At 39.8% G+C, this 25218-nt stretch overlaps 1 protein-coding gene across 3 annotated transcripts in view; it reads left to right on the top strand.

The window, feature by feature from the left end:
* The window catches only part of slit3 (slit homolog 3 (Drosophila)), a 601438-nt gene that overhangs the window by 277098 nt on the left and 299122 nt on the right, over window positions 1-25218 (top strand). For all 3 annotated transcript variants that reach the window (XM_061891595.1, XM_061891594.1, XM_061891593.1), the window contains one exon: window positions 12847-12918. In XM_061891595.1, the coding sequence (XP_061747579.1) occupies window positions 12847-12918 (72 nt within the window). The remainder of the gene's footprint in view (window positions 1-12846; window positions 12919-25218) is intronic.

The following is a 25218-nucleotide window of genomic DNA, read 5'->3' on the forward strand; positions in this document are numbered from 1 at the left end:
TGTTTACGTCATAAAGTGCTATTTTAACAAACTTGTGCCATCTCGCGGAATGCCACAGTGATTTTGAATTATTTTTATGTTGATTTTACGATTTATTTTTTATAACATCCACAAAGTTCAGGCTTCACGGTGGCAGAGGGGTTAGTGTGTCTGCCTCACAAGACGGAGGTCCTGAGTAGTCATGGGTTCAATCCCGGGCCCAGGATCTTTCTGTGTGGAGTTTGCATGTCCTCCCCGTGACTGCGGGGGTTCCCTCCGGGTACTCTGGCTTCCTCCCAGCTCCAAAGACATGCACCTGGGGATAGGTTGATTGACAACACTAAATTGGCCCTAGTGTGTGAATGTGAGTGTGAATGTTGTCTATCTGTGTTGGCCCTGCGATGAGGTGGCTACTTGTCCAGGTTTTACGCCACCCTCCGCCCGATTGTAGCTGAGATAGGCACCAGCACCCCCCGCGACCCCTAAGGGAAAAAGGGGTAGAAAATGGATGGATGGATCCACAAAGTTCAACAAGCAGGTTGTTACGTGACTACGTCTTTTCCTCACCATGACTAGGGAAGGTTGTTTGGATCGGGTCATATAAGTAAATGTTGTACACTTAAAAGAACAGTAACGGCAGAGTTACTTTTGTTGGATGTTTTATATGTCATACATTGCTCCTGATAAAATTGTTTATCAAACTCGTGTCAATTGAAGAAGTAAGAGTGTCACATTTTGGACACCCTGATCTAGAGAATAACAGTTGTGTTGATTATTTTTTTGTGAATTGTTTATCTACACAGCTATACTAGCTGCACTCTGAAGTGGGATTTGATTTTTATAGTACTGTGGGATCTGATACTTCATTTAGCATACGAACATTTAGCATCCCCGAGCACGGCATCAAGCTGCGGCAACACGCTGCTGAGAAAACATGGTCCACTTTGAGCTGGCCAGCAGTCAATATTTATTAGTGTATTTATGGTGCACTATTAAATGTACTCACAGCCCCCCCGGGAGGGCAAGGGAGACTGAAGGGAGGGTTGAAGAGGTGGCTCAGGTTTCAGAAAAGAAACCCCGATATCCCGGTCTTACCTTTGCCGCCTTCTTTGTCCTCTTTGGGTCTTGGTGGCAAGGAATGCAACAGGTTAATAGTGGTGTAGCCTGAGGGTTGACTGCAGCTCATATCGCTAACTGTGTGTGTGTGTGTGTGTGTGTGTGTGTGTGTGTGTGTGTGTGCGTGTGCGTGTTCTTGTGTTTAACCCTTCTTGAGACATCAACAAGGAAAAGTAGCTTCCATATGAGGAGGTGTGAAAAAGGAGGTGCGTGCGTGCGTGCGTGTTCTTGTGTTTAACCCTTCTTGAGACATCAACAAGGAAAAGTAGCTTCCATATGAGTAGGTGTGAACAAGTTAGAAAACCATTGCATCTAATAGAGCAGGGGTCAGCAACCCGCGGCTCCGGAGCCGCATGCGGCTCTTTGATCACTATGGTGTGGCTCAGCTGTATGCTTGCCGACCCCCCGATTTGTCCGAGAGGTTTCTGATTTCACTACGTTTCCCAAAAATTGTCTGGGGTAAGCATACTCCGATTTTTACCCATACAGCAACATTGAGGGCGGGCCGTAATGGCAATACCCATAAGGTCCTCTAAAACATGTCGTCGTTCCCCCTTTTTTTCCACATCACTATGTGTGTGCCGGCCGTTCACATGTTATGTGATGCTATTATACTATATTTAAGCGACTGCAAGGCATACTTGGTCTACAGCCATACAGGTCACACTGTGGGTTGTGATATAAACAACTTTAACACTCTTACTAATATGCGCCACACTGTGAACCCACACCAAACAAGAATGAAAAACTAATTTCAGGAAAACATCCGCACTGTAACACAACATAAACACATCAGAACAAATACCCAGAATCCTGTGCAACCCTAACTCTTCCGGGTGTATAATGTAGCCCGGAAGAGTTAAGGTTGCATGGGATTCAGGGTATTTGTTCTGTTGTGTGTATTTTGTGTTACAGAGCGGATGTTTTCCCGACATGTGTTTGGGAGGGTTGGCAAGCGTGATGCTAATAAAGGGCAGTCATATAAAACTTGCGGGCCACATTAACATTAAATTTTCATATTTAATCTGTATGCAGTGTTATTTCATTATAAATTTCAAGAGTTTTGTGGCTCCCATTGTTTTCTTTATTTTGTGAAACGGGTCAAAATGGCTCTTTGAGTGGTAAAGGTTCCTGACCCCTGTAACAGAGAATGTTTCATTTACACCCCGGGTGGTGAAATCTACCAAAATGAGGGATTTTTGAATTGACTGTGTGTCAGTTTTCAAAGTGCTCCCCCTCTGGTCAACATATGAAATAACAAGTGTGTGTAAGAAATTGAAATGCGCCCCGTTGGCCTAAACTAATTTAAAAAATATAATAAATATGTTGTGGAGGTTGCACCCTGGTGGGTTCTTAGGACCACCAAGCATCGACATGACAGCCCGGTTCAAATTCACAACACAGTTTTATTTTGCAATAAGTTTGTCGGTTGATTTCCAGCAATTGGCTTTTTCTTTCTCTCGCTCGCGCTCCTGCTCCAGATCCACCCCCCTTCTCTCCTCCGGGTTGCTGCTTATACAGAGCGACAGGTGATTAAATAACAAGGACCTGTTGCTGACTTTGAGGCCGGTCCTGGCACACCCTGTTCCGCTGCAGGCCCGCAGGCCACGCCCCCCTCCTCATATGTAATAACTTGAAGCAAATAATGAAGAATAAAAATGAATTACAAACAAAACAAAAAACTAAAATGTGTCTTTTCCTTACAGTCTGTTAACTTATTTCTTTTAAAATTGGGAGTCATTTCTAGTATTCTTTATTTTTTCTGTAATATTGCAATATTTTCTTGTAAAATGATTACTTTATCTAAAAGTATTACTTTTTAATGCAAAATGGTGATATTTTTCATATATAGTTCTGACTTGTATCACACTATTGCCATTTTATGAGTAAAATGACTTTTGTCATAATTCTGCCAAGTAAAAATACTGATTACTAATATAATATTGCCAACATTTTAAAGTTTTCTTATAAAATTGTGACTTTTGTAGAGTAAAATTATGAGTCTTTTCATAAAATTGCCCAAATGTTAAGCTTTTCTTGTAGAATTGCGACTGTTATTGACTATAATTCCAACTTTCATCATAATATTGCACAAATGTTCAGTTTTCCTTGTAAAATTTTGACTTGCATTGAGTAAAATGACGACTTTTACTATAATACTGCCAAAATTCAAATTTTTTCTTGTGAAATTGTGACCTTTTTCTTGTGAACTCGTTTATAGTATTTATATATTATTAATGTTGTAAAAACACTTCTTTATATATCTAGAAAGGGTTGTCCTAAAGAGGTTGGCATTTTTCTCAGGTCCCAAGAAGGTAACACATACAAGTGTGTGTGTGTGTGTGTGTGCTGGCCTGTTAAACGGGCATGACGTGGGTGTGTGTCGCTGTCTGGGGCCCCGGTAATATCAAAAGGGACCTTGCGGCGGTTATCATTCTCTTTACATAAATAATGTAGGTTCATATGGAGGATGTGGTGGCTGGAACCAGCTCACACACACACACACACACACACCTAAATTGAGTGCCAGTGCCCCCATGAGTTCCATCCCAAAGTCCTCCATGGACCTCAAATAGGAGTCCACATGTCCCGACACAGCAAATAATCTATCAGCCGGTGTCCTTTCCAGTGGTCAAAGGTCAGCCTCGTGTCGGTGATGGCCTTCACTCTGCTCAAAGGTCGGCAGACTTGAGTCACGGACAATTGTCGTCTACACGCCGACATGATGCATACAATAGTACAACAATGTCAGCCTGTGATATTAGTTTGGGATGTTGCTTTTAGAAAGTCTGGTGTACGATACCTCAATGCACCGGAAGGGTTGCTCTTTTGCATCTCAACAGTTTTATATTTTTCTGTCTGGCACTCATGGAAGGCGGGCGCTCCCTTTTCCCGCCCCCTCATCTCTCCTGCTTGTTTTGTCTTGTCTTACCTTTCTTGGTGACACTTTTTGCACTGCTCTCTAAAATATAAACAATGGAATTGTTCAACTGCCCTCTCAACAAAATTGACAAGATATCGGGTCCTCCTCCGCGTCTACTATTTTCCCGTCATTTAAGTGGAGACTCATCAGAAATCCTGTTCTGTTACCCTGTATGTGTCTGCTTTCAAACAGGTTTGCAGTGGTTCCCCCAGAATATTTGTTATTTAAGGTGGTGTCTCTCCAAGGGGAGGGGGGCGTCATACGGACGTGGAAGCGAATATACAATATATATCTCAATATTTTTTCTGTAAAGTCAAAACAAAGCAGTCCTAGTTGCCTGAGATACTGACTATGCCATTATTTTGACTTAGTAAATATGGACTTAGTAAATATTGACTTACGAAGACAAAAAGTAAGCATTTGTCAAATACAAAAAGGCAACAAGAGAAGTATCCTACACTTCTCTTTAGTAAAGTAAACTGAACAGCCGATATGGGTATCTACATCAACTATATGAATTGCCTGAGAAGCTAGATAGGACAAAACAAACAAAAAAAAACAAAAAACAAACAAAACAAAAAAATATATATATACATATATATATTTATATATATGTGTGTAAATATATATATATATATATATATATATATATATATATATATATATATATATATGTGTGTATATATATATATATGTGTGTATATATATATATATATATATGTGTGTATATATATATATATATATATGTGTGTATATATATATATATATATGTGTGTATATATATATATATATATATGTGTGTATATATATATATATATATATATATATATATATATGTGTGTATATATATATATATATGTGTGTATATATATATATATATGTGTGTATATATATATATATATATGTGTGTATATATATATATATATATATATATATATATATATATATATATATATATATATAATACATATATATATATATATATATATATATATACAGTGGGGCAAAAAAGTATTTAGTCAGCCACCGATTGTGCAAGTTCTCCCACTTAAAATGATGACAGAGGTCTGTAATTTTCATCATCGGTACACTTCAACTGTGAGAGACAGAATGTGAAAAAAAAAATCCAGGAATTCACATTGTAGGAATTTTAAAGAATGTATTTATAAATTATGGTGGAATATAAGTATTTGGTCAATCATTCAAAGCTCTCACTGATGGAAGGAGGTTTTTGCTCAAAATCTCACTATACATGGACCTATTCATTCTTTCCTTAACACGGATCAATCGTCCCGTCGTCCCTTTAGCAGAAAAACAGCCCCAAAGCATGATGTTTCCACCCCCATGCTTCACAGTAGTTATGGTGTTCCTGGGATGCAATTCAGTATTATTCTTCCTCCAAACACGACAAGTCGAGTTTGTACAAAAATGGATACATTGATGATACAGCAGAGGATTGGGAGAATATCATGTGGTCAGATGAAACCAAAATATAACTTTTTGATATAAACTCAATCAATTAATCAATGTTTACTTATATAGCCCTAAATCACTAGTGTCTCAAAGGGCTCCACAAACCACAACACAAACTCAACTCATCGTGTTTGGAGGAAGAAGAATACTGAGTTGCATCCCAAGAACACCATACCTACTGTGAAGCATGGGGGTGAAAACATTGTGCTTTGGGGCTGTTTTTCTGCTAAGGGGACAGGACAATTGATCCTTGTTAAGGAAAGAATGAATGGGGCCATGTATCGTGAGATTTTGAGCCAAAACCTCCTTCCATCAGTGAGAGCTTTGAATGGTTGACCAAATACTTATTTTCCACCATAATTTACATATACATTCTTTAAAATTCCTTCAATGTGAATTCCTGGTTGTTTTTTTTTCACATTCTGTCTCTCACAGTTGAAGTGTACCTATGATGAAAATTACAGACCTCTGTCATCATTTTAAGTGGGAGAACTTGCACAATCGGTGGCTGACTAAATACTTTTTTGCCCCACTGTATATATATATATATATATATATATATATATATATATATATATATATATATATATTAAGACTTTAGTTTAGGCGGTGGCTCTTAGTTGTTGCGGGAAAGCCTGGGTTTGTGCTAAAATTTCCTTATACTTGTGCAATTGTTGGGTTGGATTAGGTTATGACCGTAAGGACGAGATCACGGGTACAGTCGGCCGAAATTAGTTTCCTCCGCCAGGTGGCGGGGCTCTCCGTTAGAGAGAGGCTGAGAAGCTCTGGGTTCCAAGAGGAGCTCAATGTAAAGCCGCTGCTCCTCCACATCGAGAGGAGCCAGATCAGGTGGTACGGGCATCTGGTCAAGATGCCCTAGGGACGTGTTTTCAGGCACATCCGAATGGTAGGAGGCCACGGGGAAGACCCAGGACATGTTGGGAAGACTATTTCTCCTGGCCTGGGAAGGCTTCGGGATCCCCCCAGGAAGAGCTGGGCGTAGTGGCTTAGGCTGCTGCCCCAGTGACCCGACCTCGGATAAGGGGAAGAAGATGGATGGATGGATTGTGCAATTGTTATGATCCGTTTGATTCACTTGTTGTCTAAGTTGTGTTTCAGCACCCCTGTTTTGTGTTTTTGGTTATTCATTGTGTTCACCTGCCTCTGTTCAGGACGCTCACCTGTTCCTGGGCACTAATCAGATAACTGTCCCATCCTGTCACCTCACTTGGTCTGGTGCTTTTATTTGCTATTAGCAAGTTACATCGTCTACCCTTTGTATCATTGAGCTAAGCTTTACCTTATTATTTTCTTGTCAGCTATTCCGTTAGCTCCCCGAGTTATAGGCACACTTGCTTTGTTTGTTTGTTCCTACCTGATTTATGAGAATAAATCACTGTCTTACCTTTGCCTCCGGAGTTCCTGCTGCATCTTGGAAGAACAGTCCGCTCGTCACCATGCGTCCACAACGTTACAGCAATGACAATACAGATCCTTCCTTCATAATAGGGCGACACCATCCTTTCCCAGGCAAGCCTTCCTGGTGTTTGAGTATAAATAGATGGGGTTGGGGCACCAGCTGATTGACTAATCCAGACCAATCTAAGTCTATGAGCATGGACTGATGAAGCCTCCATGGAAGAGAGCCAACACGTCTTCGAAGTTCAACAGAACCGTTCAGCTGCGATTGATCGAATGCCCCCAGAATACAATGACCTGGATGGATACATGGAAAGTATCTCAGTGTATAGTCTCTGTGATCCTCCATCTTGACAAACACTCATTAGAGGTCTTCGCATAGCACGATAAAGTAAGGACTTGATAACTGTTCCAATTTGACCACAGTCGATTCAAACTCAAAAATGTTCTTGATAAGGATGCTGGATGCAGAAAAAACAGATTATAAGGTGCACTGTTCTATTTTTGATCTTTTTTTCATATATAAGGCGCACCAGATTATAGGGCGCATTAAAAGAGTCATATTATTATTTTTTCTAAATATCAAAGAGTTCCTTGTGGTCTACATAACATGGAATGGTGGTTCTTTGGTAAAAATGCTGCATAGATGATGTTTTACAGATCAACTTCAAGTCGCTTTCTGACAGGATGCGCTGTTTTGTGGGCGGTCCTATTTACGTGGCTCACCTTCGACAGCGTCTTCTCCTCGTCATCTTTGTTGTGGCTGTGTAGCGTGCTAGGACGGGAGTGGAATAAGTGTCAGAAGATGACGCTAACTGTTTATAAAGACATTCAGACTTTACTTCAATCAATAACGGAGCAGCATCTCCTCATCCGGAAACATCATCATCGGAAGTGTGACCCATGAAAAACCGTCCAACCGGAGCTCTAATAACTAAAGTTCCTTGGGTGAATACTATAAACTAACCACACCGGTATGTTTTAGTGCTTTTATTGCGAGTTTACTGACAGATATAAGTAAAAACTTTACACTACTTTATAGTAGAAATTGCAACAGCGGAGGATGAATGTCCCATAACAAGAAGATAGAGAAATAGAAGATTATCGACTTAAGTGTCAACAAAGACTACAAAGGCGGACTGTGTAATTTTTCAGGATTTATACAGATCTCAAATACAGATCAGCAGGTACCAGACGGTATAAAAAGTTGCTTTTGCATTATATTGCAAAACAAAACGCCAGATAATGTCTTACCTTATACACACACCATAATAATACTTGTATGTTAAAGCACATCAAGCGGTGTGGCTTCATAGCTTACCAAAGTCGTACTAAAACATTGTGATGGATTTTTGAGTGTCGTGTGTAATGTTCTATATTTTCAATGGAACATATAAAATGTTGGTGTTGTTTACTTGAGTCAAATTGCCATCATAGTGCAGTCTACACATATTGCTTATGTTTGACAGCCATATACTGGTCATACTTATCATTACACCATGTAAAAAATACAATTGCTTTGAGGTGGGTAAGCTCAACCGCACCGGGTTATAAGGCACACTGTCAAGTTTTGAGAAAGAAACATATTTTAAGTGCTCCTTATAGTCCATAAAAAATACAATACCTTTATTATATCTGTGCACCCAAATGAAGACAATGGGTTTAGAAAATACATTAATTTTATTTTATTTGAATTTGTAATAACATAATATGGTGGATTGAAAATACAACTGTACATTTTAATTACCCTTCTTTCTCCTTTCCAGGTGTATTTTCATCCTGGTAATTATACACCAAAACAGTCCACAGAGGGTTACAAATCGTAGCAACAGAGGAGATAGATACAGTATGTGCAGTTAGCGAGCGGATAAACAAAGAGCGTGACAGACAATAAAAAGTGACAGAGTGTGGAATATATTTCTATTTCCTCTGTCAATGTTGGAATCGCAGAATAAAAGCTCACAAGTCAAAAACAAGCACGTGTAACATAAACAATGTATGTGCAGCACATTAAAATAATATGGTTCCATTCCAGCCTGTCAGAGCTCATTCACGCTACTTATGGGGGGAAAAAAAAATGCCTTGCCTTTTGATGACCCGAAATATTTGTTTGCCGTGGGTCCAAGTGGGATGTGTCGTACAGACGAAGAAGCCACAGAACTCAGCAGGCGGCCGAGCGGGGAACATCCAAAACCATGAAAACAACCATGAAAGCTTCTTTGCTTTAAGTTTGGGCCAAGCTCGGCTCACCCGGTAACGTAGTAGTACAAGTAGTACTTTGATTCACATGTGTGTTATAGGTGGAATACTACAATTACCACAAACTATACTACTAATAACAGTAATAGAGTATTATTAAGGCATGTTTAAAATCTCCCTTTTTGGTGATTTAACCCCCATTTCCAACCCTTGATGCTGAGTTTGAAGCAGGGAAGTAATGAGTCCCATTGTTATAGGCTTTGGTTTGTGTAAGTATACACATATATGTATATTTGTATATGTATATGTATATATGTCCGGCAGCCCCAAACTTATTGTGAGGGTCTGCTGGGAACGTCTAGCAGAGTCTCCTGTCAGAGAGAGTTTCAATTCCCACCTCCGGAAGAACTTTGAACATGTCACGAGGGTGGTGCGGGACATTGAGTCCGAGTGGACCATGTTCCGCACCTCTATTGTCGAGGCGGCTGATTGGAGCTGTGGCCGCAAGGTAGTTGGTGCCTGTCGTGGCGGTAATCCCCGTCAAGCCGAAGAAGGAATCCTATCGGGTTCTTTTGGCTCATAGGACTCCGGAGGCAGTGGACGGGTACCGACGGGCCAAGCGATGTGCAGCTTTAGCGGTCGCGGAGGCAAAAACTCAGGCATGGGAGGAGTTCGGGGAATCCATGGAAAACGACTTCCGGACGGCTTCGAAGCGATTCTGGACCACCAAAAGCTGCCTCAGGAAGGGGAAGCAGTGCACTGTCAACACCGTGTATGATGCGGATGGTGTTCTGCTGACTTCGACTGCAGATGTTGTGGACCGGTGGAGGGAATACTTCGAAGACCTCCTCAATCCCACCAACATGTCTTCCTATGAGGAAGCGGTGCCTGGGGAATCCATGGTGGTCTCTCCTTTTTCTGGGGCTGAAATACTTAAAAAGCTCCTTGGCGGCAAGGGCCCGGCGGTAGATGAGACCCGCCCGGAGTTCCTTAAGGCTCTGGATGCTGTGGGGCTGTCTTGGTTGACAAGACTCTGCAGCATCGCGTGGACATCGGGGGCGGTACCTCTGGATTGGCAGACCGGGGTGGTGGTCCCTCTCTTTAAGAAGGGGGACCGGAGGATGTGTTCCAACTATCGTGGGATCACACTCCTCAGCCTTCCCGGTAAGGTTTATTCAGGTGTACTGGAGAGGAGGCTACGCCGGATAGTCGAACCTCGGATTCAGGAGGAACAGTGTGGTTTTCATCCTGGTCGTGGAACTGTGGACCAGCTCTATACTCTCAGCAGGGTTCTTGAGGGTGCATGGGAGTTTGCCCAACCAGTCTACATGTATTTTGTGGACTTGGAGAAGGTTTTCGACCGTGTCCCTCGGGAAGTCCTGTGGGGTGTGCTTAGAGAGTATGGAGTACCAGACTGTCTTATTGTGGTGGTCCGCTCCCTGAATGATCAGTGTCAAAGCTTGGTCCGCATTGCTGGCAGTACATTGGACACGTTTCCAGTGAGGGTTGGACTCCGCCAAGGCTGTCCTTTGTCACCGATTCTGTTCCTAACTTTTATGGACATAATTTCTAGGTGCAGTCTAGGTGTTGAGGGGTCCCAGTTCGGTGGCCACGGGAATAGGTCTCTGCTTTATGCATATGATGTGGTCCTGATGGCTTCATCTGGCTGGGATCTTCAGCTCTCACTGGATCGGTTCGCAGCCGAGTGTGAAGCGACCGGAATGAGAATCAGCACCTCCAAGTCCGAGTCTATGGTTCTCGGCCGGAAAAGAGTGGAGTGCCATCTCCGAGTTGGGGAAGAGTGGATCGTGAGATCGACAGGCGGATCGGTGTGGCGTCTTCAGTAATGCGGACGTTGTACCGATCCGCTGTGGTGAAGAAGAAGCTGAGCCGGAAGGCAAAGCTCTCAATTTACCGGTCGATCTACGTTCCCATCCTCACCTATGGTCATGAGCTTCGCGTCATGACCGAAAGGATAAGATCACGGGTACAAGCGGCCGAAATGAGTTTCCTTCGCCGGGTGGCGGGGCTCTCCCATCCGAGAGGAGCTCAAAGTAAAGCCGCTGCTCCTCCACATCGAGAGGAGCCAGATGAGTTGGTTCGGGCATCTGGTTAGGATGCCACCCGAACGCTTCCCTAGGGAGGTGTTTAGGGCACGTCCAACCGGTAGGAGGTCCACGGGGAAGACCCAGGACACGTTGGGAAGACTATGTCTCCCGGCTTGCCTGGGAAGGCAACGGGATCCCCCAGGAAGAGCTAGACAAAGTGGCTGGGGAGAGGGAAGTCTGGGCTTCCCTGCTTAGGCTGTTGCCCCCGCGACCCGACCTCGGATAAGCGGAAGGAGATGGATGGATGAATATATATATATATATATATATATATATATATATATATATATATATATATATATATATATATATATATATATATATATATATACAGTATGTATGCATATATACTGCGATGCGGTGGAGACTTGTCCTGGGTGTACACCGCCTTCCGCCCGATTATGGCTGAGATAGGCACCAGTGACCCCAAAGGGAATAAGCGGTAGAAAATGGATGGATGGATATATACATACATATATAGATGTGTGTATATGTATAGATGTATACCTGTATATAATTGTGTATATGTATATAAGTGTGTATACATATATCCATAACCGGTATGGATATATGTATACAAAGATATGTATATATGTACATATATGTGCACATATATGAATGTACATCAATAGACACACATATATATGCATATGTATGTATATACTGTGTGTGTGAGTGTGTGTGTGTGTGTGTGTGTGTATATGTGTGTGTGTGTGTGTGTGTGTGTGTGTGTGTGTGTGTGTGTGTGTGTATATATATGTGTGTGTGTGTGTGTGTATATATATATATATATATATATACACACACACACACACACACACACACACACACTCACACACAATAACTATTGTCAAGATTTATGGTCCCATTTTTGTATTCAATACAATACACCAAACATTTTGACCCCAGCTCTATAAAAATCCCTCGGAAAAAAGGACATCGAATTTGGACGTCATTCAAAATCTATAAGAAGGCTTGAAAACTGCAGTTGAGTGACAAGACTTTTACAGACACAAGAAACAAGCACCCTGTCTGGTCTGACTTTTGACCTTCATCCCCCTGAACACTCCTCAAAAACATCTTAACAAGTTTGTCATACAATTCAGCAGGCAATTTGACCTCTGATCTTCGACCATCTTGTTCTTGGATATCAGTCAAAAGTCAATATACATTTTTTTTTTACAAAATGCCAGTCATACTTGACTGTTAAAAACACATCTTGAGTTTTAATTAGAGCACAAATAGCATGTGTGATGTATTTCTGTATCAGATTAGTCTCCTTGATGATGTCGTTAATGCCCGGCTGTCATGTCATGTGTTCTGGCTCATATAGCCTGGATGTCCCTTCCTTCGCATGGGCAAACGTCCATGTGGGGTGGAATGTGTGTTTAACTAAGAACTGACAGCTCCACACACACACACACATGCACACACACACACGCACGGACACACACACACACACACACACACTCAAAGCTCATGGATGCAATTATTACAGCCATCATGAATGTCACGTCATGCATCTGTCGCCTTCTCCTGTTCAACTGCTTGCGGTTTTGTTCCAAATTGGACTCCATAGAAGCCTCAGTACCACATCTAATACCCCTTTCCCCCCCTCCTCTTCCTCAGAGACCTGAGTGAGAACCAGATCCAGGCAGTTCCCAGGAAAGCCTTCAGAGGAATCACCAACGTCAAGAACCTGTAAGCGCAAAATATTCCCTTCAGTAGTCATTTTTTATTATTTCAATAAACCCACACATGCATGTGCTCAGCCTTTACTAACACCGTGTAGCTACAGTCATGGTCAAAAGTAATAATAAGCAATAATGTCATGGCTGTCTTGAGTTTCCAATCATTTCTACAACTTTTTTTCTTTTTTTTTGTGATAGAGAGATTGGAACACATACTTGTTGGTCACGAAAAAAAATCATGAAGTTTGGTTCTTTTATGAATTTATTATGGGTCTACTGAAAATGTGAGCAAAATTGATGATTTTAGGTTGTCCTGAAAATTGGGATGTAATCCTTCTTTTTCATTGTCCCAATTACTCTCTGTAAAGCACCAGTTCAATTGGCAGCAAAACAGGCCCAGAGCATAATACTACCACCACCATGTTTGACGGTAGGTGTGGTGTTCCTTGGATTAAAGGCCTCACCTTTTCTCCTCCGAACACATTGCTGGGTATTGTGCCCAAATAGCTAAATTTTAGTTTCATCTGACCACAGAACTTTCCTCCAGAAAGTCTTATCTTTGGCCACGTGATTGCAGATGAAACAAAAATTGAACCGTTGCTTTAAATTTAGGGGTCACCAACCTTTTTGAAACCAAGAGCTACTTCTTGTGTACTGATTAATGTGAAGGGCTAACACTTTGATACACACTTAATAAAATTGCCAGAAATAGCCAATTTGCTCAATTTACCTTATATAAATAAATCTCTCTATATATATAAATGGGTATTTCTGTCCGTCATTCCGTCGTTCATTTTTTTTCCTTTGACGGAAGGTTTTTTGTAGAGAATAAATGATGAAAAAAACACTTAATTGAACGGTTAAAAAGACGAGAAAACAGCGGAAAAAAATGAAAATTAAATTTTGAAACATATTTTATCTTCAATTTCGACTCTTTAAAATTCAAAATTCAACCGAAAAAAATAAATGAAAAATTACCTAATTTGAATCTTTTTGAAATAATTAAAAAAATGATTTATGGAACATCATTAGTAATTATTCCTGATTAAGATTAATTATAGAATTTTGATGACATGTTTTAAATAGGTTAAACTCCAATCTGCATGTTGTTAGAATATATAACAAATTGGACCAAGCTATATTTCTAACAAAAACAAATCAGATAGATTTTACAGGACAAACATTTTAAAAGAAATTCAAAAAAACTTTAAAATAAGATTTAAATTTAATTCTAAAGATTTTCTAGATTTGCCAGAATATTTTCTTTTAATTTTAATCATAATAAGTTTGAATGAATATTTCACAAATGTTCCTCGTCGAAAAAACAGAAGCTAAAATGAAGAATTAAATTAAAAATAATTTATTATTCTTTACAATAAAAAAAATACTTTTACTTGAACATTGATTTAAATTATCGGGAAAGAAGAGGAAGGAATTTAAAAGGTAAAAAGATATATGTGTTTAAAAATCCTAAAATCATTTTTAAGGTTGTACTTTTTCTCAAATTGTCTTTTTGAAAGTTATAAGAAGCAAAGTAAAAAAATAAATGGATTTATTTAAACAAGTGAAGACCAAGTCTTTAAAATATTTTCTTGGATTTTCAAATTCTATTTGAGTTTTGTCTCTCTTAGAATTAAAAATGTCGAGTAAAGCGAGACCAGCTTCCTAGTAAATAAATACAATTTAAAAAATAGAGGCATCTCACTGGTAAGTGAGGCTTTTTCAGCTATTTTTAAAACAGGCCAGTGGGCGACTCATCTGGTCCTTACGGGCTACCTGGTGCCTGCGGGCACCGCGTTGAAGACCCCTGCTTAAAATGAATTCTTTAGGCAACTCAAATATTTTCACTCATGCTCGATGTGTGTGCTTGGAATCCAAGGGGCTCAATTTTCCTTAGCGGCTTCACGTCGCCTTGTAAGGATTTTGTAAACCCGCCTTATCGTTTACTTGTGACATCTTCGTCGGTATCGATCAGGTACCTGATCAATCCTGCCGGTCAATAACGACTAATGGATCTCAAGTCTTGGTGGGTAAACAGCTTGGTCAGTGTATGCAGAGCCTTTAAGGGCGTCCATGAAAAAGACGTTGCTTGGATGGCAACATATGTTGCTCCAAAAGCTGTATGTACCTTTCAGCATTAATGGTGCCTTCACAGATGTGTAAGTTACCCATGCCTTGGGCACTAATACACCTCCATACAATCACAGATGCTGGCTTTTCAACTTTGTGCCTAGAACAATCTGGATGGTTCTTTTCCTCTTTGGTCCGGAGGACACGACGTCCACAGTTTCCAAAAATCATTTAAAATGTGGACTCCTCAGACCATTGAACACTTTTACACTTTGCATTAGTCCACATTAGATGAGCCTGGGCCCAGCATACCCGGCGCGTTTCTGGGTGTTGTTGATTAATGGCTTTTCCTTTGCATAGTGTAGTTTTAACTTGCACTTACAGATGTAGCGATGAACTGTAGTTACTGACAGTGGTTTTCTGAAGTGTTCCTGAGCCCATGTGGTGATATCCTTTACACATGGATGTCGGTTTTTGATGCAGTACCGCCTAATGGATCAAAGGTTCGTAATGTCATCGCTTACGTGCTGTGATTTCTCCAGATTCTCTAAACCTTTTGATGATATTACGAATCGTAGATGCTGAAATCCCTAAATTCCTTGCAATAGCTCGTTGAGAAATGTTGTTTTTAAACTGTTTGACTATTTGCTCACGCATTTTGTTCACAAAGTAGTGACCCCGCCCAGCCCCAGCCTAGTTTGTGAATGACTGAGCATTTCATGGAAGCTGCTTTTATACCCACCCAATCATGGCACCCACCTGTTCCCAATTAGCCTGTTCACCTGTGGGATGTTACAAATAAGTGTTTGATGAGCATTCCTCAACTTTCTCAGTCTTTTTTGCCACTTATGCCTGCTTTTTTTCCTGGCAGAAGGTATCAAATATTTTTCAATCTCATTACAATTAAGGACTTGCTGCGGAACAAAGGCCCACCTTCGCTGATAAAATCCTCCAAGTGAAGGTGCTGCAAGCCAGAGCCTAGCTATGTAACTAACATTCCTAGTTCAGTGGTTGCCTGGCAACCCGAAGCTATACAGTAAGACTGTGAGAGTTTAGACACATTTAAACTATGCAGCCTCCATGGGGTTTTTGAATCGGGTTTCCACTGTTCATATATTAAAAAAGCAGTAATATTTATAAATTCAATAAAATTTGCCTTTGCATCATTAATAGTTTGTAGAATTATTTTATTTGAGTGAAAATCACAGTTTGCCTCCAAGGCCTCCCTAAGACTTTAGGACCTCATGTTTTTCTTACAATTAGAGAAAATTAAATATAACCTGAGGGGTAAAGTGTCAGTTTTCTCAGTACATGTATTATGATCAAATGAGTAAATACATATTAGAATAAAAACAAAAACAATCATAACGTGAAATGCACCACTAAAAATAATGTATTGAAAATTATACTTGTATAGTAATTATTTAAAAAATGCTGTGCTTAAACATTTTAAAGCTATACAAGTTTCAAGTTCTAATTCGAGTTTCCATACCACTTACTATGGGGAACATATTCACCATTAGTTGCTTGCCCTGAGATCGGTAGGTCGTGTGTTCAAATCCTGGCTGAGTCATACCAAAGACTATAAAAATGGGACTCATGACCTCCCTGCGTGTCACTCAGCATCAAGGGTTGGAATTGGGGGTTCAATCACCAAAAATAATTCCCTGGCGCGGCACCGCTGCTGCCCACTGCTCCCCTCATCTACCAAGGGGGTGATCAAGGGTGATGGGTCAAATGCAGAGAATAATTTCGCCACACCTGGTGTGTGTGTGACAATCATTGGTACTTTAACTTTTAACTTAATAAAATAACAAAGACTTAATTCAGAGTTATTTGGACACTAATGGAACATATGAGGGTTGGGGTTAAGGTTACTAATAAGCAATAATTCTGAGGTTATTGTTAGGACGGGGTTGCAGCTTTCCGCGAGGTTTGTTCCCCCGGGATGCAAACAGAGACCCCTTCAAACAGGACTTGTGGGTAGGAGCATGATTTATTCTTGAAAAAAATCAAAGCACCACCAAGAACAGAAAACAAGTCGAAAGAAACACGTGGCAATCACACTTGAAGCTAAACTTACCTAACGAGAGCATGAAGCAAACAAAGAAGCCAGGCCGACTGGCCGACTGACTGGCAAAGGCAGGCTTAAATAATGCCTCTGGTTAGTGCTCGAGAAACAGGTGAGCGTCCCAAACACCAATCAGAGGCAGGTGAAAATAAGTAGCCATGGTAACTAAACCAACTCAAGGGTGCACAACAACAGGAACTAAGGGAGTCCAAAACCAGCAGAAAATAACAAAAAGATGATCCGGGCCACGGATCATGACAGTCATTAAGAGAAGACTCTTAGTTAATGGCTTACTGGTTGTATAATAGAATAAGAGCCAATATGTTACTAATTTGCATGTTAATAAGCAACTAATTAATGGTGAATATGTGTTCCCCATACTAAAGTGTTACCCAAGTATCGTTTAATCTTAAATTTACATTTGACAGATGAATAGAATAATTTTTTAAAAATACATTTACTCATGACCAAAGTATTTTTTTGCCAAAATTAAAAAACAAAAACAAAACTTGGAAGAATAGGTTTACAACTTTCTTTTTCAAATATTTAGGCCAAAACAACCTCTGAATACTTTTGGTCAGTTAAAAAAAAAAATGCATTCAACTTATTTTGCACGCGTGTCCCTGACGAAAACGACCCGGCCAGCACTTTGATGACTCTGCACCACAAAGGTGACCTTGCTTACATATGTTGATATCGCGCGTATGGATCTCTTTCCGCGGGATGAAGGGATGCAAATAAGAATAGATGGTCGCACGCCAGTAAATAAATCCTCATTGCACTTGTCGCAGCAAAGACGTTTGGTCAAATTTGATTGCAGGTCGACTGCATCAGTCATTGTTTTTACCTGACAACGACACGTCCTCGTTGGTCCCATTCGGTCTTTTCCGAGCTTCTAGACGGACTTTGTGACGTCATCCTCGCCACGGACTTCCTGCAAGTCCTTGCGGGTCACACAGAGGAGGGACGTTTCAATCCAAACTTGCTAACATCTGCTTGATATTACCACTATCTCCCGTGTGTGTGTGTGTGTGTGTGTGTGTGTGTGTGTGGGTGTGTGTGTGTGTTCAAATGAAGATTTATGAGGCGCCGTAAAATATCAACTCTCTTTGGATTATTAAGATGTGTAAAAGCTTCCATTTTGACCACGTGAATAGATTCATGTGCCACCGGCACATGTGTTGTCTCTCCCAAGCCTGCTGTAAATTCAACGTGGACGCCAAGGTCCACCAGGGATGATGACTTTAATGTTAAATGGACCTGAAAGTGTCTACACTGCACTGTTCGTGTGGGTGTGTGTGTGTGCGTGGGTGTATGTGTGTGTGTTCTTGTATTTGTACCGTTCTTGAGACATCGACGAGGAAAATTAGCTTCCATATGAGGAGGTGTGAACACGTTAGGACATAAATCATGGTCCCAATACGGAAAACCATTGCATCTAATAGAAAGCCAAATACTAGAGTCCGTGAACATTGCTCCAAAGTCAGGAGTTTTTGGTTGATTCAATGTGCATACAAAAGACAGCAATATATGTTGAAACGAGACGGCAGCTAAAGAAGGACTTCCCTATTCATCCCCGAAAAAACTCGCCAGGTGAACAGCTGATTTTACGACTTCTGGTGCTGACGTAAGACAACCCGCGTCCCACATGTGACCATAGGCTGAAAAAATACACTACGGTACTAAGACTCTAGTGGCCATTAACAGTTAGCTTCTACAGCTGGGTTGCCCAAAGTGCGGCACAGAGGCCATCTGTGGTCTGTGACTCCTTTGTCATCGGCCTAAAGCACATTACAAAAAACAAAAAGTAGAGCTCTCATGTGCACCCCTGGTGGTGAAATCTATTAAAATGAGGGTGGTCCCAAAAAGGAGGGATTTTTCAAATTGACTGTGTCGGTTTTAAAAGTGCTCCTCCTCTGGTCCAAATATGTACCGTATTTTTCGGAGTATAAGCCGCACCTGCCAAAAATGCATAATAAAGAAGGAAAAAAAACATATACAAGTCGCACAGGAGTATAAGTCACATTTTTTGGGGAAAAAGAATAGACATTTGAAAGGCAATTTAAAATAAATAAAGAATAGTGAACAACAGGCTGAATAAGTGTATGTTATATGAGGCATAAATAACCAACTGAGAAGGTGCCTGGTATGTTAACCTAACATATTATGGTAAGAGTCATTCAAATAACTATAACATATAGAACATGCTATATGTTTACCAAACAATCTGTCACTCCTAATCGCTAAATCCCATGAAATCATATACGTCTAGTCTCTTACATGAATGAGCTAAATAATATTATTTGATATTTTACGGTAATGTGTTAATAATTTCACACATAAGTCGCTCCTGAGTATAAGTCGCACCCACGGCCAAAAATCATGAAACAAACTGCGACTTATAGTCTGAAAAATACGGTAATAACAAGTGAGTGTAAGACATTGAAATGCGCCCTCTTTGGCCAAAATTAATAACAAAAATACAATAAATATGTATATAGAGACATACTTTAACTTGAAGTAAGTAATGAAGATTACAAACCTATTACAAACAAAAAAATAACTAGAAGCAGTCTTTTTCTCACAATGTGTCAACTTTTTTCTTATAAAATTGGGAACAATTGACCATATTCGTTCTGTTTCCGTAATATTGCAATATTTTCCAGTAAAAGTATCCTTTTTTTAATATAAAATCATTGTTTTAATGCAAAATGGTGATATTTGTCATATAAAATCCTGACTTTTATCACACTTGCCAATTTTTTTGTTGTTCTTGTAAAATAGTGATTTTTTTTTGGAGTAAAATGATGACTTTTTTCAAATTTTGCCAAATAAAATTCTGATTATTATTATAGTATTGCCAACATTTTAAAGTTTTCTTTCGAAATTGTGTCTGTTTCAAAAGTGTTACCCCTCTGGTCAACATATGTAATAACAAGTAAGTGTAAGACATTGAAAAGCGCCCTCTTTGGCCAAAATTAATAACAAAATAACAATCAATATAGAGGGGCTTCACGGTGGAGGAGGGGTTAGTGCGTCCGCCTCACAATACGAAGGTCCTGCAGTCCTGGGTTCAAATCCAGGCTCGGGATCTTTCTGTGTGGAGTTTACATGTTCTCCCCGTGAATGCGTGGGTTCCCTCCGGGTACTCCGGCTTCCTCCCACTTCCAAAGACATGCACCTGGGGATAGGTTGATTGGCAACACTAAATTGGCCCTAGTGTGTGAATGTTGTCTGTCTATCTGTGTTGGCCCTGCGATGAGGTGGCGACTTGTCCAGGGTGTACACCGCCTTCCGCCCGATTGTAGCTGAGATAGGCGCCAGCGCCCCCCGCGACCCCGAAAGGGAATAAGCGGTAGAAAATGGATGTATATAGAGACATACTTTAATAACTTGAAGTAAATAATGAAGATTACAAACCTATTACAAACAAAACAATGACTAAAAGCAGTATTTTGTCACAATGTGTCAACTTTTTTCTTATAAAATTGGGAACAATTTCTCATATTGTTTCTGTAATATTGCAATATTTTCTCGTAAAAATATCACTTTTTTAAAATACCGTATGTCCTTGAATTGCCGCAGGGCATATAGTATGCGCCTGCCTTGAATTACTGCCGGGTCAAACTCGTGACGTCACGAGTGACACTTCCCCTGTCATCATTCTCAAAATGGAAGAGGCTGATTTCAATACCGGTTATTTGAAATCGCATAAAAGGAAGAAAATTAAGAGCTATTCAGTAGGATTTAAGGTCCAAGCTTACATCACACTCAAATTTTTACTGCATGCCTTTGGTAAGCGCAGGAGTGAGAAGATGTTTTTCAATTCAATTCAAGGAAATATGGTTTTACTTTTTATTGCAATATGGTGATATTCATCATATAAAATTCTGAATTTTATCACACCATTGCCAATTTTTTTGTGCTTGTAAAATATAGAAATTTTTGGAGTAAAATGATGACTTTTGTCATAATTTTTCCAAATAAAATTCAGATTATTATTATAATATTGCCAAAATTTTAACGTTTTCTTTTAAAATTGTGACTTTTGTCGAGTAAAATTATGACTCTTTTCATAAAATCGCCAAAATGTTAAGCTTTTCTTGTAAAATTGCGACTGTTATTGAGTAAAATTCCAACTATTAGTGTGAAGTGTGTGAAGTGAATTATATTTATATAGCGCTTTTCTCAAGTGACTCAAAGCGCTTTACATGGTGACACCCAATATCTAAGTTACATTTAAACCAGTGTGGGTGGCACTGGGAGCAGGTGGGTAGAGTGTCTTGCCCAAGTACACAACACCAGTAACTAGGATGGCACAAGCGGGAATCGAACCTGCAACCCTCAAGTTGCTGACACGGCCACTCTACCAACCGAGCTATGCCGCCCCCACAATTCGTGCTATATTATGATAATATAATTATCCTAATATTATCATAATATAGCACGAATGTTCAGTTTTTCTTGTCAAATTTTGACTTGCTTTGAGTAAAATTACAACTTTTATTATAATACTGCCAGCATTCTAAGTTTTTCTTGTGAAACTGTGACCTTTTTCCTGTGAAAATCCAACTCATTTTTCACACCAAGCTTTTTTTATATCTGCATAGTATGTATATATATTATTAATGTTGTAAATACACTTCTTTATATATCTAGAAAGGTGGTCCTAAAGAGGTAGGCTTTATTCTAAGGTCTCAAGAAGGTAACAAATACAAGAATGTGTGTGTGTGTGTAGGTGTGCGTGTGTGCGGTGTGTGTGTTACCATGGATCACATCCAAACACCAGGCTGGCGTCCGACCAATGCATTCACTCCCACAGTGAGATGCTCTGCTTGATCTTGAACTAAAAAACAAAGTGGAAATGTACATTTGGTACATGAGAGAACATTATTTCTTATGAACAGACCACGTGGGCCTGATTCAATAAAGGTTTGCGTGTACTGCGGTAAAACACGTGCAAAAGAGCAAAGCCGGTTTATTAAACGTGTGCAAAGTGGATTGCGTCTGTTAAGTGAGCGTTCTGAGTCTTGTAATGTGCAACATGTATGTTGATCATCAAAAAATGGGAGGATAATATGCAAATGTGATTATTTAGCACGTACAATGTGACTTGCCAGTTCTTACCGCTGTTTTAAATAAGTACCAATGATTGTTGTGAGCACTCTTTTGCGTTTTTTTAGCACGTGGGAAGGACGTGCAAACTGGTGGTTTCAGTGTGAGCGCTCGCGGACAAACAAAGGACAAGTGTCCAAAAACAAAGGATTTTCGAATGAATCATGATTCTTACTTGTAACGATTTTTAATCGATTAAAAAAAAATGATAACAATAATTAAAAATAGAATTTTATATATATATAGTATTATTATTATTATCATTATTATTATATTTTTTTAATTGATTAAAAATCACACACACGCACACACACGCACACACACACACACACACACACACACACACACACACACACACACACACGTCAACCAATAAAAGTCAGGCGGGGGTGGGTCATGGCAGAAGTGCATTGTGAAAAACAATGCACTTCCGTACCTATGAAAATTTATCATTTCAATATTGGCGTTAACTTATAAAAACTGAGATTAGCAATTAAGAGTGACATATTGTTTGGTAAACGTATAGCATGTTCTATTTGTTATAGTTATTTGAATGACTCTTACCATAATATGTTACGTTAACATACCAGGCACCTTCTCAGTTGGTTATTTATGCGTCATATAACGTACACTTATTCAGCCTGTTGTTCACTATTCTGTATTTATTTTAAGTTGCCTTTCAAATGTCTATTCTTGGTGTTGGATTTTATCAAATAAATTTCCCCCTTAATGCGACTTATACTCTAGTGCGACTCATATATGTTTTCTTTTCCTTCTTTACTATGCATTTTTTTCGGCCGGTGCGATTTATAATCCAAAAAATACGGTAGGTATATATATATATATATATATATATATATATATATATATATATATATATATATATATATATATATATATATATATAGCTTCGATAAACTTCTTCTTTTTCTCTATATTCTTGTTATGAGACATTCATCCTGCCCTGTTGCCATTTCTTATATAAAGTAGTGTAAAGTTCTTATATCTGTCAGTAAACTCACCATGAATGCACTAAAACATACCGGTGTAGTGAGTTTACATTATTCACCCAAGGAACTTTAGTTATTAGAGAGTTCCGGTCTGACTGTTTTTCACGGGTGTTGTTGTTTCCGGATGAGCAGATGCTGCTCCGTTATTGACTGAAGTAAAGTCTGAATGTCATTAAAACAGTTAGCGCCATCTTTTGACACTTCTTCCACTCCGGTCCTTGCACGCTACACCGCTACAACAAAGATGACGGGGAGAAGACGCTGCCGAAGGTGAGCCACGTAAATAAAACCGCCCACAAAACGGTGCATCTGGAAGCGACTGTCAGAAAGTGGCTTGAAGATGATCTGTAAAACATCATCCATGCAACATTTTGACCAAAGAATCACCATTGCATGTTATGTAGACCACAAGGAAGTATTTTACATTTAGAAAAAAATAAAATAAATAATAGAGTCCTTTAATGCGCCCTATAATACGGTGCTCTTTATATATGAAAACAGATGAAAAATAGACCGTTCATCGGCAGTGTGCCTTATAATCCGGAAAATACGGTATGTGTTCTTGTTTTACTCAAAGATTTTGAATGATGGGCCATATTCCCAACAAAGGTGCAGTTCCCTTTTAAAGGCCTACTGAAACCCACTACTACCGACCACGCAGTCTGATAGTTAATATATCAATGATGAAATATTAACATTGCAACACATGCCAATACGGCCTTTTTAGTTTACTAAATTGCAATTTTAAATTTCCCGCAGAGTTTCTTCTTGAAAACGTCGCGGAATGATGACGCGTATGATGACGCTTTTGTGACGACTCGGGTTGTAGCGGACATATTAGCCCAGCACCACACATGGCTAAAAGTCGTCTCTTTTCATCGCGCAATTACACAGTAATTTGGACATCTGTGTTGCTGAATCTTTTGCGATTTGTTCAATTAACAATGGAGTTTATAAAAAAATAATAATGTTGGTGGAAAGCGGTGGATTGCAGCTGCCTTTAGCACCGAAACACAGCCGGTGAACATGTTTCTCCAAGTCAACCAGCAAGTTTTTGGATGGGAAAATTGTGATATTAAGTCGGCTCTCACCGGAGTCTTCAATGGATTACTGGACCTCCTCCTGCAGTTCAAAAAGGCAGCTGTGATCTTGGCTCCTCGGCTTCTCTCAGAGACACTGGCGTTCACCCTAATCATCCGACTTTCAGGTATGACTTTGCAATCTCACTAAAACACTATTAAAACAATACGCAGATAAGGGATCTTCCAGAATTATCCTAGTAAATGTGTCTTATTACATCTGAAACGGTCCCACTGCCGCCACCTGGAGCCGTCGCCTTTTCTTTATTGTTTTTTGTGCTTCACTCTAACTTTCCTCATCCACAAATCTTTCATCCTCGCTCAAATTAATGGGGAAATTGTTGCTTACTCAGTCCGAATAGCTCTTGCTGCTGGTGGCTATGATTATAAACAATGTAAGGATGTGAGGAGCCCTACAACCTGTGACGTCACGCGGACATCGTCTGCTACTTCCGGTAAAGGCAAGGCTTTTTTAATAGCGACCAGAAGTTGCAAACTTTATCATGGATGTTCTCTACTAAATCCTTTCAGCAAAAATATGGCAACATCGTGAAATTATCAAGTATGACACATAGAATGGACCTGCTATCCCCGTTTGAATAAGAACATCTCATTTCAGTAGGCCTTTAAGGAACCTGATTATTTCATTGATTTAAGAACAATTTTTGAAATAGTTTAATCCTCCTAGTAGTACTACGTCAACGTGTGTACTCTCCTACTGACACGGGAGAACAAGAGATTATTTGGCGTCAATCAAAAGTGACAGTGCAATCATCTTTCGGCCCATTACAGTGATTTGATCTACAAAGTTAATTATTTTCTCTTAAAGTCGGCGGTGGCTCAGCCGGGCGTGTCGACTCGTTCATCATCGGCATCCTCGCTGATTGCTGCCACTCCTGATTATTTTTTTTGTGTGTGTCCTTAATTCTGCTCTGGCAAGTGTTAATTTACTGTCCGACCTCCTG

The sequence above is a fragment of the Nerophis ophidion genome, linkage group LG29 (assembly GCF_033978795.1).
Source record: "Nerophis ophidion isolate RoL-2023_Sa linkage group LG29, RoL_Noph_v1.0, whole genome shotgun sequence".
NCBI lineage: Eukaryota > Metazoa > Chordata > Actinopteri > Syngnathiformes > Syngnathidae > Nerophis > Nerophis ophidion.